Source organism: Phascolarctos cinereus, unplaced genomic scaffold (assembly GCF_003287225.1).
Source record: "Phascolarctos cinereus isolate Bilbo 61053 unplaced genomic scaffold, phaCin_HiC Scaffold_4;HRSCAF=312, whole genome shotgun sequence".
Classification (NCBI taxonomy): domain Eukaryota; kingdom Metazoa; phylum Chordata; class Mammalia; order Diprotodontia; family Phascolarctidae; genus Phascolarctos; species Phascolarctos cinereus.
This window is the reverse complement of record NW_027555847.1, coordinates 709,193,945-709,211,066: the sequence shown is the minus strand read 5'-3', so window position 1 is coordinate 709,211,066 and position 17,122 is coordinate 709,193,945. Positions and strand designations below refer to the sequence as shown.

At 52.6% G+C, this 17,122-nt stretch overlaps 1 protein-coding gene across 2 annotated transcripts; it reads left to right on the top strand.

Annotated features, from left to right (window-relative positions):
* The first annotated feature begins 524 nt into the window (after positions 1 to 524).
* RAB35 (RAB35, member RAS oncogene family) lies at positions 525 to 16,307 on the top strand. Of its 2 annotated transcripts, XM_021007995.2 has the most exons (6): positions 621 to 766; positions 6,543 to 6,593; positions 7,093 to 7,216; positions 13,592 to 13,716; positions 13,793 to 13,917; positions 14,997 to 16,307. In XM_021007995.2, the coding sequence occupies exons 1-6, from the start codon at positions 715 to 717 to the stop codon at positions 15,123 to 15,125; spliced, it is 606 nt and encodes a 201-aa protein (XP_020863654.1). In that variant the 5' UTR covers positions 621 to 714; the 3' UTR covers positions 15,126 to 16,307. The 2 variants fall into 2 exon arrangements, with proteins under 2 accessions (XP_020863655.1, XP_020863654.1); XM_021007996.2 differs by lacking the exon at positions 13,793 to 13,917 and having other exon boundaries at positions 525 to 766.
* Positions 16,308 to 17,122: the final 815 nt, after the last annotated feature.

Here is a 17,122-nt window from a genome sequence, read left to right as displayed (position 1 = left end):
CTGGGCAGTCGTCGCTCCGGACCTCCGGCCCTTCCCGCCCCGCCGCGACCACGTCCCCTCAGCCCGGAGGCGGCTACGACCCTGAAAGAGTAAGAGCAGCGCGCGAAAGCCCGCCTCCTCGCCACGCCTGCGCACTGCGCGAGTGCGGCGCGAGGGCTTCAGTCACGCGTGCGCAGTAGCGGAGCTGTCCGTCCTAGAGGCGGTGGCTGCGGCTGCGGCTGCGCAGAACTCGACGCGAGGAGTAAGGGGAGCGGGGGAGGCGGGGCGGCGGCGCCCGCGGCAGCGGCGTCCGTTCGCCCAGAGCCGGACGGACCGAGAGAGCAGAGGGTGGGGTGGGGGAAGGCAGGCGCCTGCGCAAAGGCGGGTGAGGGCGGGGCGGTGCCGTAGGCGCGTGCGCAGAAGCGGGCGAGGGCGGGCGGTGCCGCAGGCGCGTGCGCAGTGGCGGCGGACGGGGCGGGGCGGGAAGCCGGGAGGCTAGGAGGGAGGGCGTGGGGGCGGGGGGGCGAGGGGCGGAGGGAGGCGTTTCTGTCAGTTCCGGCTGTTTGTTCGGGAAGTGGATCCGCCGGGGCCCGGAGCTGCCGCGGATCGCCAGGCCCGCCAGCCCGCTCGCCGCCCGCCGCCCGCCCCCGCCCTGCGGCCCTCCCTCCCGCCCTTCCTCTCCCTGCTCTCCGGCCCGCCCGGCCTGTCCCGGCCCGGCCCGGCCCGCCACCCGCCATGGCCCGGGACTACGACCATCTCTTCAAGCTGCTCATCATCGGCGACAGCGGTGAGCGAGGGGCCCAGGGCGGCGGCCGGGCCCGGACCCCTGGGCGGGAGGGAGGGCGGCGCCCGGGGGAGGGGGCGGTCAGGTGAGGGGCGCGCGGGCGCTCCGGCCGGGGGGCGCCGAAACCCCTGACCCCTTCGGGAGGGGAGATCAGAGGCCGTGGGAACCCGTGGCCCCGGCCCGGGCTGGGGGGGCGGGTCGTGATCCAAGCCTGGGAGGGGGTCCTCGGATGACCCGGGGTTGGAGCGAGGGTCGTGGAGGCCCGTGGATCCCCTTTGGTTCCCGGGGCGGGGGGGCTGGGAGGTCCGTGGTCTCTTTCCGGAGAGAAGGGTGGAAGAGGGCCGAGGTCATTGGGGTGGGAGGGCTGGGGCGACCCCCGCCCAGAAAGGCAAGCTGCCGGCAGTGATTTGGAATTGGGGCGTGGTGAGGGCGGTGGAGATCGGGCATGTCCAGCTTTGGGGGAATGGGGGGGGTGTCTGTCGGGGTTAAATGCTGGCGCTGTGGATGGGAAGGGGAGAGCAGAAGAGCCCTTGGGGGAGGGGAGAAAAGGAAAGCGGGGTGTCTGGCGAACTGGAGTTCGGTTGGGATTTCTGTCCCCGACTTGTGACCTTGCTTAAGTCACTTTCCCTACGCCCTTTCCCCCCCAAACCCCGCTGCTGAAAAGGAAGCAGGTTTAATCCCTTCTTTCTCTCCTTGACCGAGGGGAGGTGGGCTGAGGACCACATACGAAGTATGAAAGGACTTAACAGATCATCTAGTCAAGTAACAGATGAAGAAACTGAGGCTGGGAGGAGTGATTTGCCCAGTTTGGAAGTGACGGGGCTAGGATTTGAACCCAGGCCCTGGATTCCAAACCTAGTCCACTTTCCAGTGCAGTTCAGCAGAAATCGAGCCCTGTTGAAAGGTTTATATTTTAGCAGTGCAGGTTCTTTTAACGGCTGCAAAGAGGCCCTTAGTGTGGTTTGAGTGGTTAGAATGGGTTGTGTTGGGAGCCAAAGGGTGAAAAGGTTTACGGGGTGACAGGGGTCAGAAAGGCAGAGGCAGAGTAGGTTTATGGTGAAGAGAGGAGTGTAGCAGGTGTTAGAGGATTAGGATGAAAGGGGAGGAGATTTGGGAGCATGGCAGCTTTAGGCTCTGGTCAGGGCTGAGTGTGGAAGAGGCTGTCATGTGACCAGTGGCAGAGGCAAGGTTGAAAGTGGAGCATATTGGGTGTTAGAAAAAGCTTATGTCGGGGATGGTGCTGGGAGGATGAAGGGATTTAACAAAATTGGTTATAGACAAAGGCAGTGGGGACCAGGCAGCAAGTTTGTCATGGGGAGTGAGCCAGGAGAGCAGTCATACTTGGTTGTTGGGATGGTTGTGGGCTAGTGTGGTGGTTTGGGTAGGTCAAACAGTGGAGAGCTTTTATGGGCTCAGTTGGAAGATGAAGGGCAAGATCTCTCAGAGGTTTAGGGCATTAAAAAGATGGGCTGCTGGGGCTGAGGGATCGACAGATCAGAGCTACCTCTTACCCTTGCTTCAGTTTCTCTTCTTTCTTGAGTAGAATATACTTGTGCTGCCATTCTTTTGAAGATTGATGGCCTTTAGAATTCATTTGTACACTCAGTGCACCGTATGCCTTTTCAGGGGTTATGTTTTGGCCTCAGATGCGGCAAAGGTGGAGGGGACACGGGGAGCGAGAGCTATGACTGAAGGTGATTTCTCTTCCCAAAGAATTAGTGAACTCAGTTATTGTGTTTATGGGCCTTGTTCCTCAGAAAGACATCTGGATTTCAGGTGGGAAAGGTTGTTGTGCTTTGAGATCTGAAAATGAAAAGCTGACTCCTTCCTAAGTCTGACACCCACCTCCCCCTCCCCATTTAAAGCCCAGGAGGTAGTTTTGGCCTTGTGTCCCACTGTACTTCTTAACATTGTGTATGGTGTAGGCCAGGCCTCTTTAGGTCATGATTTATGTGGTCTGGCTCATATAACTCAAGTCTGTGAACAGTTTGTTGTCTAAGGTGTGTGGAAGTTGAAGTGAGAGAAGGTCTGGTCTGGCCTTGTGTATAGTGAGCAAGCTGCCTATTGCAGCTTGTTGTATTGTCCTGCTTCTGGTGTTCCTCAGCTCTGAGCATGTTTGGGAGGAGAGTCTGAACGTCACTAGCCTGACTTCACGAACTGTTCTGGTCCGGGAGGACCTAAATTGTCTGGAGAGTTGGGGCTGGGGGTATTTTGTGACCAGGAGCTTCTTCCCTCCACAAAGACTTGAGCTCTTCGTGCCTAAAGTGCAGTCCTGCTCCTTTGATGCTGTCTTAGTTTAGACTCTGAATTAAGAATGCTACATTTGGGATTTACCAGGGCATGGTGGCCACTGACCACTCCCATCCTTCAATTTGCAGTGTAGATTAACTGCTCAAACCACAAGGAAACCTCGGCTGCCAAGCTCAGAAGCTTGCACTGCTAATGTCAGATGTGAGGGCTCTGGTCACTTGGTTTCACACCAACTGTTGTTGACCTTTTATTTTCTCTGTGGCTAAGGTAAATTGGTACCCTCACTTCCTTCCTTGGGCTGGGAGCTGTTAGATAAATGGTGTTTACGGATACTCTCAACGAGGCCTTCCTTTGAGGGGTTCAGGAGGAGCTCTCTCCCTCCCACTAGAGTGCTTTCCTTCCTAATGGGGTCTCCAGTATGGTGTCAGGAGTAACTCCAGTGGCCTCTGCTCCAGCAGTGTGGGTGTCATAAGAAAGCTTGGGATCTGGCCATAGTACAGAGACAGACACAGACCCTCTTGGCTTCTGCTGAATGAGCTAGCGGCTAGAGGTTGTGGGAGAGGGGAGGAAGCAAACAGGACAGCTGGGCCTTGGGCAGAGCCTATTGGAAAGACCCAGCCCAGGAGCCTCATGTGGACTACTCCCAGCAGGAAGCCTCACAGATGACTGGGAGGATCTGAGATTTCAATGAGGAAGTAACAGAGCTCCAGGCTTCAGGCTGAAGGGCTGAGCTGCGGTACTCTGGGTGTAGTAGCACTTGGGGTCTATTCTTTTCTTCCCTGCTTATACTGGCTAGTGTTTTCCATAAACCAAACCCCTTTGGGTTACCAGGTCAGTTAGATGGTAGTCAGGTAAGACATACCTGGAAGGAATCTTGTGAGGTGTCCTGAGACGTGCCTGAATGAATGAATGATAAACTCAGTGCTGAGCACTGAGCATATGAGTACAGAAGCAACGATAGTTTCTCCCCTCAGAAGAACTACATCTGAATGGGGGAGACAGCCTGCTATGTGGAAGGGGGCCTGGGAGGCCACTTTGGTGCTCGCATTGCAGGGATGCTGAGTGGGGATGCAGGGCTGGAGACAGACAGAGGAGTGCCAGCTGAGTTGCCTTGATCTTGGTTCCAGAACAGGAGGGGTCGAGGGCATGGCAGTTAGTGAGACTTCTGGGAAGTAGGGAAGTGAATCAAGCCTGGCCTGAAGTAGTGGACTAACAGCCAACAAACAGTTTTTGGGTTCCAATTGTTGAGTCTTGGAGAAGTTAATTAATCTTTGAGTTTGATAGCATTGCACATACACATTTGACATGAAGGGTCTAGTGTGATTGCCTTAAGGGTTTTTGGTTCCCATTTTCTGGTCAAGGTCTTATTCCAGAGATTTGTTGGCAGGGTTGGACTAAGGAGAATCCAGGCTACTTTTCTTAGCCTCCTGGTAGGGCCATTGCCAAAGATGTCACCTGTTGGACCAGGGTGGGGAGACTTGGGTGTTCCTGTGCTGTCTGCGGGCATGTGAACACGCCTCGGGGTACTGAGCTCCGTGTGTGTGAGTACGCCTTTGTCGGGCTTCTAGTTTGTGTTGTGGATATGTCAGCATCACGGGCCAGTAGCTCCTCCACTGAGCATTTCCAGCAGTAACAGAAGCAGAAATAGTAGGCTAATGTGGTGTATGCAGAAGGCATGCTGGGCCTGGGAATTAGCACTCTAGGTGTCAACATGACTGCCATTCGTTTATTGTGTGGCAGTGGGGAGACCTCTTTGGGCCTCAGGTTTTTGTTGTTGTTGTTTTTAAGGCAGTGGGGTTAAGTGACTTGCCCAGGGTCACATAGCTAGTAAGTGTTGTGTGTCTGAGGCCGGATTTGAACTCAGGTCCTCCTGAATCCAGGGCCGGTGCTCTATCCACTGCACCACCTAGCTGCCCCCTGTTGTTTTTTAATAAGAAAATTGAAGAGATTGGATTAGATCAGGACTTCTGAACCTGGAATCAAGGAGACCTGGATCAAATCCAGCCTTGGACATGTACTGGCTGTGTGACCTTGGGCAAGTCACTTCCCTCTGTCTGCTTTGGTTTCCTCATCTATAAAAATGGGGATAATAACAGCACCTGCCTCCGAGGGGTGTTAGGATAAAATGCTTAGCAAAACTTGAAGCCCTGTGCAGGTGCTAGGTATTACTATTGTTGTCTTTCAGTATGATTGATTTTCTTTGTAATTCAGATTTTATTTTGTGCATTTAAAAACAGTATCCTGAGAAGATAGAAAACACATTTCTTGAGTGGCCCCTATGTGCCAGGCGCTGGACTGAGCCCTTTACAAATAGTATCTCATTTGATCCTCACAATAACCTTGGGATATAGGTGCTGTTATTGCCTCCATTTTACAGATGAGGAAACCGAGGCAGACAGGTTAAGTGACTGGCGAGATTTGAACTCAGGTCTCCCTGACTTTAGGCCCAGCACTTTAATCTATCTACCTTCCTTTACAGGATCTGTAGGATTCAGCAGACTCTCAGAGGGATCCCTGACCAAAAGGTCAAGAACCCCTGAGCTAGAGCTTCTGAGGTCTCTTCTAGCTCTAGGTGGGGAGCCTGCGGCCTCTAGGTCCTCAAGTACAGCCCTTTGAATCCAAATTTTACCTTTGTTCTGTGAAGTTTGGATTTAGTCAAAGGGCCTCATGGGTTTGTTTTGAGACCCAAATTAAATAATATGTGCAGAACATACTGTAAATGTGAAAGTGATACATAAGTAACAAGTGCTGGCTGTAGTAGTAGTAGTAGCAAATATTGCCTGATTGACTTGACCCCCTTCCCTAGAGCCGTCACTGGCTTGTCGCATCCTTTGGGCTGCTGCGGGAGGGGAGGCTCGCAAGTACAGGGACCTGGATCATATGCCCCTGAGATGATTCTTAGAGTGAAGAAAGAGTTTTCTTTCTTTTCACTCTTAGCTAGCACTTCAGGAAATTGAATCAGCCAGTGGGTGTTTCAGGGACCAGGAGAAAGGCAGGTGATTGAATGGGATTGGTTTACCCTATGGGTACCTTTATAGAGTGCTGGTCTTTGAGTCAGAAAGAGCTGGGTTTAGGCCTGGCAGTGAAAAGTCATAGTGAATAAGACCTGACTTACATAGCTGTGTGACCATGGGTTAGTCACTGAACCTTGGACTCCTCCCGGTGATCTCTCTCCTGAGTATATGCTGGGAGTTCTGAGGAAATTATGGACCTTTAACCTATTGACATGGAGTTGACATTTCTGCAGTCTGTTATGGTTCACAATGCCTACCCCAGACAGCCCTGAGAGAGAGGCAGGGTGGATTATGATGTCCCTTTTACAGAAGAGACTGAAGGAGGCAGTTGGGATTTGGACCCTCACCCTGCTCCTCCCCCCCGCCCCCCCTTTAAAATGGAACGGACCTGCCGGTCACTCCTGTCTTTGGCTCCTTGGCTTCCAGCAGGAAGAGCCTGAGCTCTGGAGGAAATCACACCATGACCTGTCCTCTTGGTGGCCTACAAACCCTTAGCATTTTTTCTTCTTTTGCAGGCGTGGGCAAGAGCAGCTTGCTGTTACGGTTTGCAGACAACACTTTCTCAGGTGAGCAATGCCAAGGGGCCTGCCAGGCTCTTTTTCCTCTGAATTTCCTTTTCCTAGAAGCCAAGAACATTGACCTCTCAGTCTGCCCTAGACTGTTACCTGAGGAGGAAGAGAAAAAGGGGAAAAGAGATGGGAGGAAGGAGTTGAGTTGGGAGGAGCTTGTGATGGTAGCGGAGCAGACCAGGGCACCCCCAGCAGGCCACCCTGGTGGCGTCTCAGCTTGCATCAATAAAGAGCTGCGGTGTGATTGGAAAGTGGGGCAGATGGTCTTCCTTGCTGTGTGTCATTGCTTCTGGGCTCGGGAGAGGTTGTTGACCTCTGTCTTCTCGCTCCAGCTGTGTCGTTGGCTTCTGCTAGTTCTACAGCGGGCTGAGCCAGAGCTCGGTGAACTCTGGGAAGGGAGAGCCCAGCTCAGGCCAGGAGAGGTCAGCAGCTTCCCTAGAATGCTGGGGCCTGGTCTCAGCTGTAGGAGCCTCTGTAACGTGGTCTTTTTGTATAGGCAGCTACATTACCACAATTGGGGTGGACTTCAAAATCCGGACCGTGGAGATCAATGGGGAGAAGGTCAAACTACAGATCTGGGACACGGCCGGGCAGGAACGCTTCCGCACCATCACCTCCACGTGAGTCTGGCAGGCGTGGGCCGCACATGGCTCTCCAGGGTGGGCTGCTGTGTCCCCTTCCTTGCCTTCTTGCCTGCTGACTGTTCACACCCCATCTGGATGGTGTCAGAGTCTGTCTCAGGGTGGAAGGGGCAGGGAACGATACTGAGAGTCTGTCTTTGGGGAGAAGGTAAACCTGGCTGGAGGCAGAGTTGTTTGGCAGTCATTGTCCTCAGAGTTTTTCCAGTTTCTGAAGCCCCCGCCCCTGGCTGTCCAGCATTGGAGGAGAAGCCGGCTGCAGCCCTGTTGGGGGTGGCTGGGAGATCGCTCCTGTCTGGCCATCCTTGGGGGCTCCCCAGCTTCTCCTGCAGCATGTAGCACTTGTCTGAGTGGCCGCGTTCTTAGCTGGGAGTCCCTGCACATATTTCCTCGTTAGGACGCTGCTCCTTTTCCTGAGGCTCCGTGACATTTGTGTTGTTTGCTCCGAGCTGTTTGTCCAGGGAGCCGGGGCTTCTCCAGGGTTGTCCAGGCGTGACTTCACTTTCATCTGGGAGCCACCTCAGACAGGAAGTGGTTTGGGGCAGCAGAGGCAGAGTGATTGCTTAGAGCTCTTCAGCAGGGCCTGTCAGGCGACTTACTGCCACTGAGCTGTCCTCAAATAGCATCTTTCCTGTTCTCAGCTGCAAATAAGGGGTGCAATCCAGCCTGATTCCCACATGGCAGGATGTCGGGGGATTTGGGCTTCTCAGGATGTTTAAGTAGGATCCAAGACAGTGACTCCTTTTCCCTCACAGCTCCTCAGCTGGGAATACAGATGGTCACCTAGCCTTAGGTCCTCTTTCTTCAAATCTCTACTAAGATTGTTGCTCCTGGAGTAGCCACCCGGAAACCAGGCTTCCTGTGCTTCCTGTGTGTGCACTCAGAGGCCTGGCAGCTCCCCTGGGGCGGTAGATGAATGGTAATGAGAAGCTAAGCATGGATGTTGAGTGGGCTGTGGGCATGGCTTACCTGTTTGTCAGGAGGGCAGCCTGCTGGTGGCTTGGAGTGGAACTTGTCATTGAAGTCACTGGGGTGCCTGTGACACTGGTGTCAAAGGCAGCTGCCATTTGGGGAAAAAGCTCTGAAGTTGCTTCCTGTGATTGAGGGTTTCTCTTGTTCTTAAGATGTAGCAGCTCCAGGGGGCAGCTAGGTGGCACAGTGGATAGAGCACTGGCCCTGGAGTCAGGAAAACCTGAGTTCCAATCCAGTCTCAGACCAGACACTTGACACTTACTAGCTGTGTGACCCTGGGCAAGTCACTTAACCCCAGTTGCTTCCCCCCCCAAAAAAAAAAGATGTAGCAGCTACAGGTGAGGCTTTCAAGCACACAGAATCAGAAGACCCTGGGAGTGGGCTGCATACTTGGCAAAGCATAGAAAAGGCTGTGAGGGGCAGCTAGGGTTTTGGGAGCAGACTGCTCAGAGTTCCAAGGCTATCCAGTGAAATCCAGGATTCTGGCGTCTGCTGTCACAGGAGCCTCAGCTTCCAACTGGCTTCTTCACCTTTTTTATGTCCAGACCCTTTTGTCAGCAGTCACGGGATGGGTCCTTGCCCAGAATCAGGTTTTTTTGTTTTTTGTTTTTTTAAATTAGTATTTGAAAGAAATGCTAAGTTTTGTTTAGAGGTTAGCGAAAATAAAGGTAGACTTTTTTTTCCCCATCTAAGTTCTACTGGCCAACATCTTGGGGTCCTTGTGGACCTCATGGACCCTGGGTTAAGAACTCCTGAGCTAGTTTAGCTTCCTCATTTTGCAGATGGGGAGGCCAAGACTCAGAAGCTGTGGCAATCACAGATAAGTCTAACTGACCCCTTCATGTTTGCAAAATGCTTTCTGTCAAGAATCTCACTGATCTTTACAGTGGCTCTATGAGACAAACGCTAAAGGCATTGTTTCCTCTATATTACAGGTGGGGAAAGTGAGGATCAGAGATGATTCTAGAAGTCACCCTGCAAAGGGAGATTAGAAGGACCCTGGACAGCATAGAAAGGAACTAGGGAAAATGGGTTGATGTGATGCTTTGTGTAGGGTTGGGACAAAGCAAACTGAATTTGGGGAAGCTGGGCCTGTGATTAAAAGAAAGGTTTTGGATGCGTGGTGATGCTGGGGACTTCTGCAGCCTCTTACTAGAGGTGGGATTTAAATCTCAGAAAAACTCCTTAGTAGGAGGTCTCTCCTGGCTCAGCTCTGCTCGGCCGCTGTGAAATGTGCCTCTTTCCTTCAATGGTGCTGGACTAATCTGGGAAGTGGACCAGAAAGGCACCTTCCCTCATTCTTCCTCTTCATGCCCTTCTCCTTGTTTTGCTGAGCTGCTTAATGGCTATTCCTGGAGAGAGTTGAGGGTTGTTGGGAGGAAGGAGAGGCTGAGGCCAAAGGCAAACCTAACTGCTCACTTTTGGGGAGAAGAGGGCTTTGTGCAGATCAGCCGGCAGCCATACTAGCGCCTTGGCTACCGAATTATCTGTGTCTGTGGAGGCAGAACCTTAAACTCTGTCTTTGCTCTACGCCTGTTTTCCAGGGATGCAGTAGGGCTTGTTATAGGAATTCAGGCTGGCCCAGAGAGGTTAGGCATTCTGCTCCAACTGTCCAGAAGACATCTCGAGGAATTGAAATATTTCCAGAGTTCACTTTGAGAGAGAGAGAGAGAGAGAGAGAGAGAGAGAGAGAGAGAGGGAGAGAGAGAGAGAGACAGAGGGAGAGAGAGAGACACGCACGCACACACGCACACACTCTTGCAGAATCTGAGTGTGGGTGTGTGGGTAGTGTCTGGGAGATAAAAGTGGTATTCTAGGCTCTAAGAAAAGAGACGGTTTTTCTGATTCACAGGAATTAACTAAGAAATGAAGTCTTTACTAAGCAAGAGATCAGTGTACCAACTTCTGGTATCTCACTTTTGGTAACCAGGACTTGCTGCTCCACAAGGTTAAGCTCCTCATTCTGAGGTTGGCTGAATAGGCCTCAGGAATGGTTACACCAGGAGGTGATAAGAAGCAGGATTCTGATTGCCTCGTCATCCTTTTCTCTCTGAATGCCCCATGCCTCCCTGAGATAAAAAGCCAAGGTCTTTCTTTGCCTTCACCTCAGCCCAGTTACAGCCACTGGGATTAGGTGAGTGGAAGAGCTATCTTTCAGGAAACTGAGCTTCTAAGGGGACAGAGAGCCAAGCATCTTGGGAGAAGCATTGTATTCTAGGAGTCAAGTGCTTGAGTTCTGTTGCTAGCTCAATATGGGACCTTAGGCAAGTTAGTTTACTTCTCTATGCCTCATTTTCCTCATCTCTAAAATACATTGGTTAGACTAGCCGATGCCAGCGGCGCCTTTCAACTCCACTATTCCATGGTTCCCTGAGGACAGAAGCACAAGACATAGAAAGCATGTGTCACTGGAGAGTGGATGCAGGGGTGGGGGACCTGCGGCCTCGAGCCCACATGTGGCCCTCTAGGTCCTCAAGTGCGGTCCTTTGACTGAGTCCAAGTTTTACAGAACAAATCCTTTTATTAAGGGGATCTATTGTGAGAGTGAGGCAGTGGAGAAGATTCCCTTTTGGAGGCTGGGGACTTGGAGCGTGGAGCTGCAGATTCATTGTGACAAAGACTTTCTTGGCGTTCTTCAGCCAAGAATTTTAAAACTTCATTTTTCTTTGAACATTTCCTCTTCTGGCACAAGGACAGGTTAAATCTGTCACATTGGCTGAGGCTTCCTAGCTTTCTTCCTCTGTTCCCAGCCCCCGAAAGTATACCTTGCTCTTCTCCAAACTGTGTGTTTGAGTTTTGCCCCAGAAAGGGAGGCGTGGGCTGGAAGGGGACAGTGAACAGGGCCAGAATGGGCTCTGAGAGATAGGGGTCCCTCAGGGGTCACGTGCAAAACCAGATTAGGAGAGAACTGATTTCCACACCCGGCCCTCCTAGAGAAAGGTGACAGTGGACCCCAGACAAAAACTGCTTAGCCTCAGAGTACTACAGCTGCTGACTTTGTCCTATTTCCAGCCTTGTCTGAGCCCACAAGTACAGCAGTCCCTTGTGCTAGGAGCTGATAGACAAGCCCTGAAGTAGCTCATTCATTGAGATAATTGTAAAGTGCTTAGCATGGTGCCCAGCACATAGTAGGCACTTAATAAATGCTTGTTCCCTTTCCCCTTCCCAAGAAAAGCAACTCCTGGGGAACCCTTTACATGGTATCCCATCTCCTCTCCCAGTAACAGGGAGTCTGATCTCAGGGAGAAAAAGTGGTTGGTTTGCTTGGGTTCTTGCTGCCACCACCAAGTGAAAGGTATGGGGGAGCAGCCCCTTGGCAGCAGGAGGGAGGAGAGCTCTGCTGCCTTCCCAGCCTGGCTGGCTGCTGTCCCTGATAAGCCCTGGGTGCCTTCTGCTGCGGGGGAGAACTGAGGGCTGGGGGAGATATTCTTCCTGCAGCCCCAGAACTTGCCAGCTGTGGCCTCTTAATGAGCCTTGGGACTGGCTAGATTGCCAGTGTGGGAGAGTAAAAACCTAACCTTGGGCAGCAGAGCAGACCCTCTTGAGGCTACTAAGGGTCTTAGGCCTCATTCCTTTTTTTTCTCTTTCATTTTTTTTAAATAAAGAAAAAAAAACTTATTTTCTCCTTCCTACTGAGAAGGGTTGTGGGGGGGGGGAGTGGAAACCTCTTGTGAATTTAATATTCATAATGAAGCAAAACAAATTGCAGCTTTTTTCACGTCCAAAATACCTGTCTTATCCCTCATCTCAAATCTTTCCCCTCTGGAGTCATTTCACACAGTACTTAAATCTTTCAAAGTTGTTTATTTTTACAATGTTGTTGTTATATGACTTTTTATTTTTACCCTAGTTCAGTCTGTATCAGTGCATATAAGTCTTCCCGGATTTCTTGGAAACAGTCTCTTATTTCTTTTTTTTCTTTTTTTTTCTTTTTTTTTTTTGTGTGTGTGAGGCAGTTGGGGTTAAGTGACTTGCCCAGGGTCACACAGCTAGTGAGGGTTATGTGTCTGAGGCCGGATTTGAACTCAGGTCCTCCTGACTCCAGGGCCTGTGCTCTGTCCACTGAAACACCGAGCTGCCCCTCTTTTGTCATTTCTTACAGCACAGGAATATTCCATGATATTCCCATCCCCTAATTTGTTTGGTCATTCCTCAAATGACCCTGTTCCTTTTCTTGGGGCTTTGTTGAGGTCTTAGGATTGGCCTGTAGGATTATTAAGGAGGAAGAGGTGCAAATGGCTGGATTTCTCTGGTAGGCAGGAAGCTCTCTGTGTGTCAGGGAGTGATTGTGATGTCTTCCCCAGGAAGGAGCCATTCCAGCTGAGCTCTGAGAGGCGTAGCCAGCTCTGGGTTGTATGAAAATTGCAGGGGGAAGGACAATCTTCAGATCTTCACCTAGAACCAGGATCCCTGGGTTCTTTCTTTCCTCCTACAGGGATGCTGTCTGGCATATTGGATTGAGTCTTGGACTTGGAGTCAGGAAGATCTGGGTTCAAATCTTGCCTCTGAAACTTACTAGCTGTGTGACTCTGGGCAAGTCACCTTTTTACTCATCTGCAAAATGGGGATAATAATACCTTGTAAGCTCCTCTTTCCTAGGATTGTTGTGAAGCTTAAATAAATTAAAGAAGAGAGAGGATTAAACAACTCTGTAGGCATTTGTTAGTATTTTGAGACCTCAAGGCTCTGCAGAAGCATCTCTTGGCTAGGGGGATATTAAAGCATTTTGTCAAAGGAGGCTTGCCCCCTCTGTCTGTACTCCGCTGGCATCTGAGGGCCTAGGGCCTTGATAGCCAGTGTGGTTGGCAGGCCTGGGCTTCTTTCCTCCATTCCATCTGTGGTTGCCCAGGAATGCTCAGCAGGTCCATACCAGGGCCAGGGAACAACAGCGAAGGAAAGCTCCTTTTTGCCTTTTGAAGAGGAACGTAGGTGCTGACTCTTTACCCGACCAGGGACCCAGCCCTGCTTCTGGGAAGTTCCTGCTGTCTTTTTTGTGAGGCATTTGGAGTTAAGTGACTTGCCCAGGGTCACATAGCTAGTAAGTGTTATGTATCTGAGGCCAGATTTGAATTTGGTTCCTCCTGAGTCCAGGGCCAGCACTCTATCCACTGTGCCACCTAGCTGCCCCTAAGTTCCTGCTCTCTTAAGTCTGATCTGACCTAAGACTGTTTGGGAAGGAGGTTTGGCTAAACGCACATGGGAACAGGACCAGGAGGAGAGCAGATGGCTCGTCAAGCCTCTGCTGGGCTCGGTGCCCGCTCTTTTTGGACCTTCAGCCCTGTTGTCCTCTTTGAGAATGCTGGGCTGTTGTCCTCTTCCTGTCGGCAGGGAGCTTGGTTGTAGATGTCTCGAGCAAGCCCTGATGCAGCTCCTTCTGCCCTCCAGGTACTACCGAGGGACCCACGGGGTCATTGTGGTGTACGATGTCACCAGCGCAGAGTCCTTCGTCAATGTCAAGCGGTGGCTCCACGAAATCAACCAGAACTGTGATGACGTGTGCCGGATATTAGGTGAGACTGAACTGGGCGGGAGCGGCCGGGCTGGCTTCTCTCCCTGGGACTCTTCTGACCCTGATCTGCCCTACAGTGGGGAACAAGAATGATGACCCTGAGCGGAAGGTGGTGGAGACGGAAGATGCCTACAAGTTTGCTGGGCAGATGGGGATCCAGCTGTTTGAGACCAGCGCCAAGGAGAACGTTAATGTGGAAGAGGTAAAGTCCTGGCCTCTGAAGGGAGAATTGTGGGAGAAGTCAGTCTTCAGGACTGGGAGGTCTCCATGGGGCGCCAATTTCTGAAACACTTCCTAGATGCCTGGCTTTAGCTTAGCATGTGTCAGCGCTCCCCAGATTTCCTTTACCCCTAGCCTAGCTATCATTGGGGCTGACGGACGAGGTTGCCCAAGGCATTAAAATAAACCTGGCTGGTGGGCAGAAACAAAACCAAGGGTGGCCGGTGGCCTCTCAAGCATTCCCAGAGCCTCACAGTTTTCCAGGTGCCATTACAGAGCGTCTCTCTCCCGTGGGGGGACAGCAGTGCCTTTTGCTTGGCTGCGGGGTTTGGGGAAGGTGATGCAGAAGGTATTGGTTGTCGATGGTAACCCAAAGTGATAGTGGTGGAGGACACACCCCTTGGGGGCTCCAGCCTCCTGGTGAGATTGACTTCTAAGGCTCTTCCTTTGAAGTCTAGATGGGCTTCTCATGGGCTTTAGGGAGATTCTAGAGAGCCATGATCATTCGTCTTGTGCTCTCTCTGGCCTCTTTTCCCTAGAATAACAGGAAATCTAGGAGTCCACAAATGTTCTGCTGGACCTGGAGCATTGCTCCTTCCTGTTGGACAGGGGTCCCTTTCCAAAGCAAGAAGCGAGGAGTGGGACTTTGGGGGTAGAGGGTGGGGGGCCTAGTGGAAGGGGTGGCCGAGGGAGGGGGTCTGTGGGACGGGACCTTGGGGGTAGAGGGTGGGGGGCCTAGTGGAAGGGGTGGCCGAGGGAGGGGGTCTGTGGAGCGGGACCTTGGGGGTAGAGGGTGGGGGGCCTAGTGGAAGGGGCGGCCGAGGGAGGGGGTCTGTGGAGTGGGACCTTGGGGGTAGAGGGTGGGGGGCCTAGTGGAAGGGGTGGCCGAGGGAGGGGCTCTGTGGATTCTTACCCACTTGCCATGGGTCATAGCTTTTGTCTGGAGCTGACTGCACTCTTGGGAGGGGGCTGCTTCTAGCCTTTGGCGGCTGGTGACTTTGCCCCGTCTTCCCTTTAAACAGTATTTCTTACGGATCTCTGGCCGTCCCTTGTCTGTTGCAGATGTTCAACTGCATCACAGAGCTGGTGCTTCGAGCGAAGAAAGAGAACTTAGCAAAGCAGCAGCAGCAGCAACAGAACGACGTGGTGAAGCTCACGAAGAACAGTAAACGGAAGAAGCGGTGCTGCTGATGCCCCACCCGCGCTGCTGCAGAGACTGCGCTGTGGCCCCGCCACCCGCCGTGGGCCTGGGGGGACATTCTCAGTTTCGTGCCGTTATTTAAAGATGTTTTTCTCCACGTTTTCTATTGGGAGGTGCCATGGGCACTCTTTCCTCCCCTTGGAGTGCCAAGAAGATGTCGGGTGAATCCACCCTCTCCTCTGTGCTTCCCTCTGTCCCAGGGCCGAGGCGCTCACAGCACGGGTGCGGACGCTGCCAGCCGAGCGGACTGATTAACCCAGAGTTTGTACATAATGTATATTGCTTTAACCAGCTGCGCCATCCTCATTTCGCTCGGGCTTTTGGCCTCCTTAATGCCAAGCCACCAGGACGCTCTCCTTTGTCCCTCCTCTCGTTCCCAGACACAAGCAGCTCCCCAGATGTCAGGATCAGGCCCTGCCCCCCTTGGCCTGGCCAGACAGAGCTAGGGACTCCTTGTTCTCTTGCTCAGGTGGCCATGTCATGCCCCTCATGTCCCTGTTGGATTCAGCACTCCCTCCCTGTGCTGCGAGCTCTGTCTGGGGTGAGCCGTGGCCTGCCAGACCCAGGCTTGCCCTCCTGTCCTCCTCTCCCCCACCTCCTGCCCCTTCCTGGCAGCTGGGGGGCCTCGTGGCTCTTCCCCAGTCAGGTCATCTCTTTCACCCCATTCTCTTGCTTCTCTATGTGAGCTTGAGTCCTGTCCTTTGGCCAATGAATATTCCTTTTTGCCTCCTGGCCTCCTCCTCCTCCTCCTCGGTTCTCTGAACTGCAGGCACAGGAGCATCTAGGCTCTTAAGTTTGTACCAAAATGTTTAAATTGCAGCAGAAAGCCAGGGGATTGGGGGGTGGGGGGAGGGCAAGGGTCACAGGTTTTTTTTTATAAAGAAAATGAAGCCAAATCAAATCATTTGAAAAAACTCCCTTGGCCCTGTCCTTTGGAGCCTCAGGGGAGCAGCAGTAGCGGCAGTGCCCTACCCCTCTGGTGGTCCTGGTTTTGGAAGGATTGAAACAAGTTAGAAATACTGTGAGGCCTGGATTCTTCATGCTCTAGAACAACCTTCGGGACTGCTTGTCCACAGGGCTGGGATCCTGGCCCTCAGTTTCCCCAGTGGTCTGTCGCTTGGGTAGCTTGAGGAGGTGAGGAGGGGCTGCTGGCCCTGGGGAAAGGCCCTCTTCATGGGCCAGGCAGCAATGACAGCTTCTTGGGGGTGGGAGGCAGGGGCGAGGGGGACAGACATGGGGCTGCTGACCATAATTAGCACAGTCCCGTGGGCGCCTGGGGACCCTGGCCAAGGTCCCCTGCGCTTGAATCCCATACCTCCTTAACACCCCCCTAAAAAGGATCACGTGGCCTGGGAGTAATTTATGTTCTCGCTGCAAATTACTTTAATAGGTTTTTTTTTCCTAAATGATTTCCATGCAGAGTTTTGATTGGACAATCACATCACGGATCAGTCACTGCAGATTTTCCATGTAAACACTGTTGGGCGGGTTTTTAATCAATAAAAACTGGGGATGTCGTCTACCCGTCTCCTCGTCCCAGAACTGCCAAAAGCTTTTGCTTCTCTCTGGGCCTTTGCTTTGGGGCAGTGGAGGGGGAGGAACTGGGTTGGGTCTGGGGGTGGGGGTGGGGGCGGGATGGGAAGTAGGCTGATTAGGGAAAGTGCTCTGGAAATGAGAAGACTTGAATTGTTGAGTTAGAGGGTGGTGGAGTACCCCAGCCCCCACCAGGCAGCCATCCCACTTTCTCCCTGCTCATCCCCCCCCAAGGGTGGGTTTGGGCGGGAGCTGGTTCACTGCTGCTTAGGGCTGTGCTGGAGATGGGGCTGTAGGTGCCCCAAGGGATGCTCAGGAGTGGCTGAGAATCCTGCTCCATGTGGGCAAGTTCTGGATTCTGTTGTTTACTCTTGATGTGAGAGTTAATGAGTGTCCGTGCTTTGAAACCCGACTGGGCTGAGGAGGTGAGAGGGCCCTTTCTAGGGAGGAGAGA

Excerpts from the sequence above, each read along its gene's own strand:
- RAB35 (XM_021007995.2), top strand. The coding sequence starts at position 715 with ATGGCCCGGGACTACGACCATCTCTTCAAGCTGCTCATCATCGGCGAC. Across the intron at positions 767-6,542 it reads GCTCATCATCGGCGACAGCG|GCGTGGGCAAGAGCAGCTTG; the intron begins GTGAGCGAGGGG and ends CTTCTTTTGCAG. Across the intron at positions 13,918-14,996 it reads AGAACGTTAATGTGGAAGAG|ATGTTCAACTGCATCACAGA; the intron begins GTAAAGTCCTGG and ends TGTCTGTTGCAG.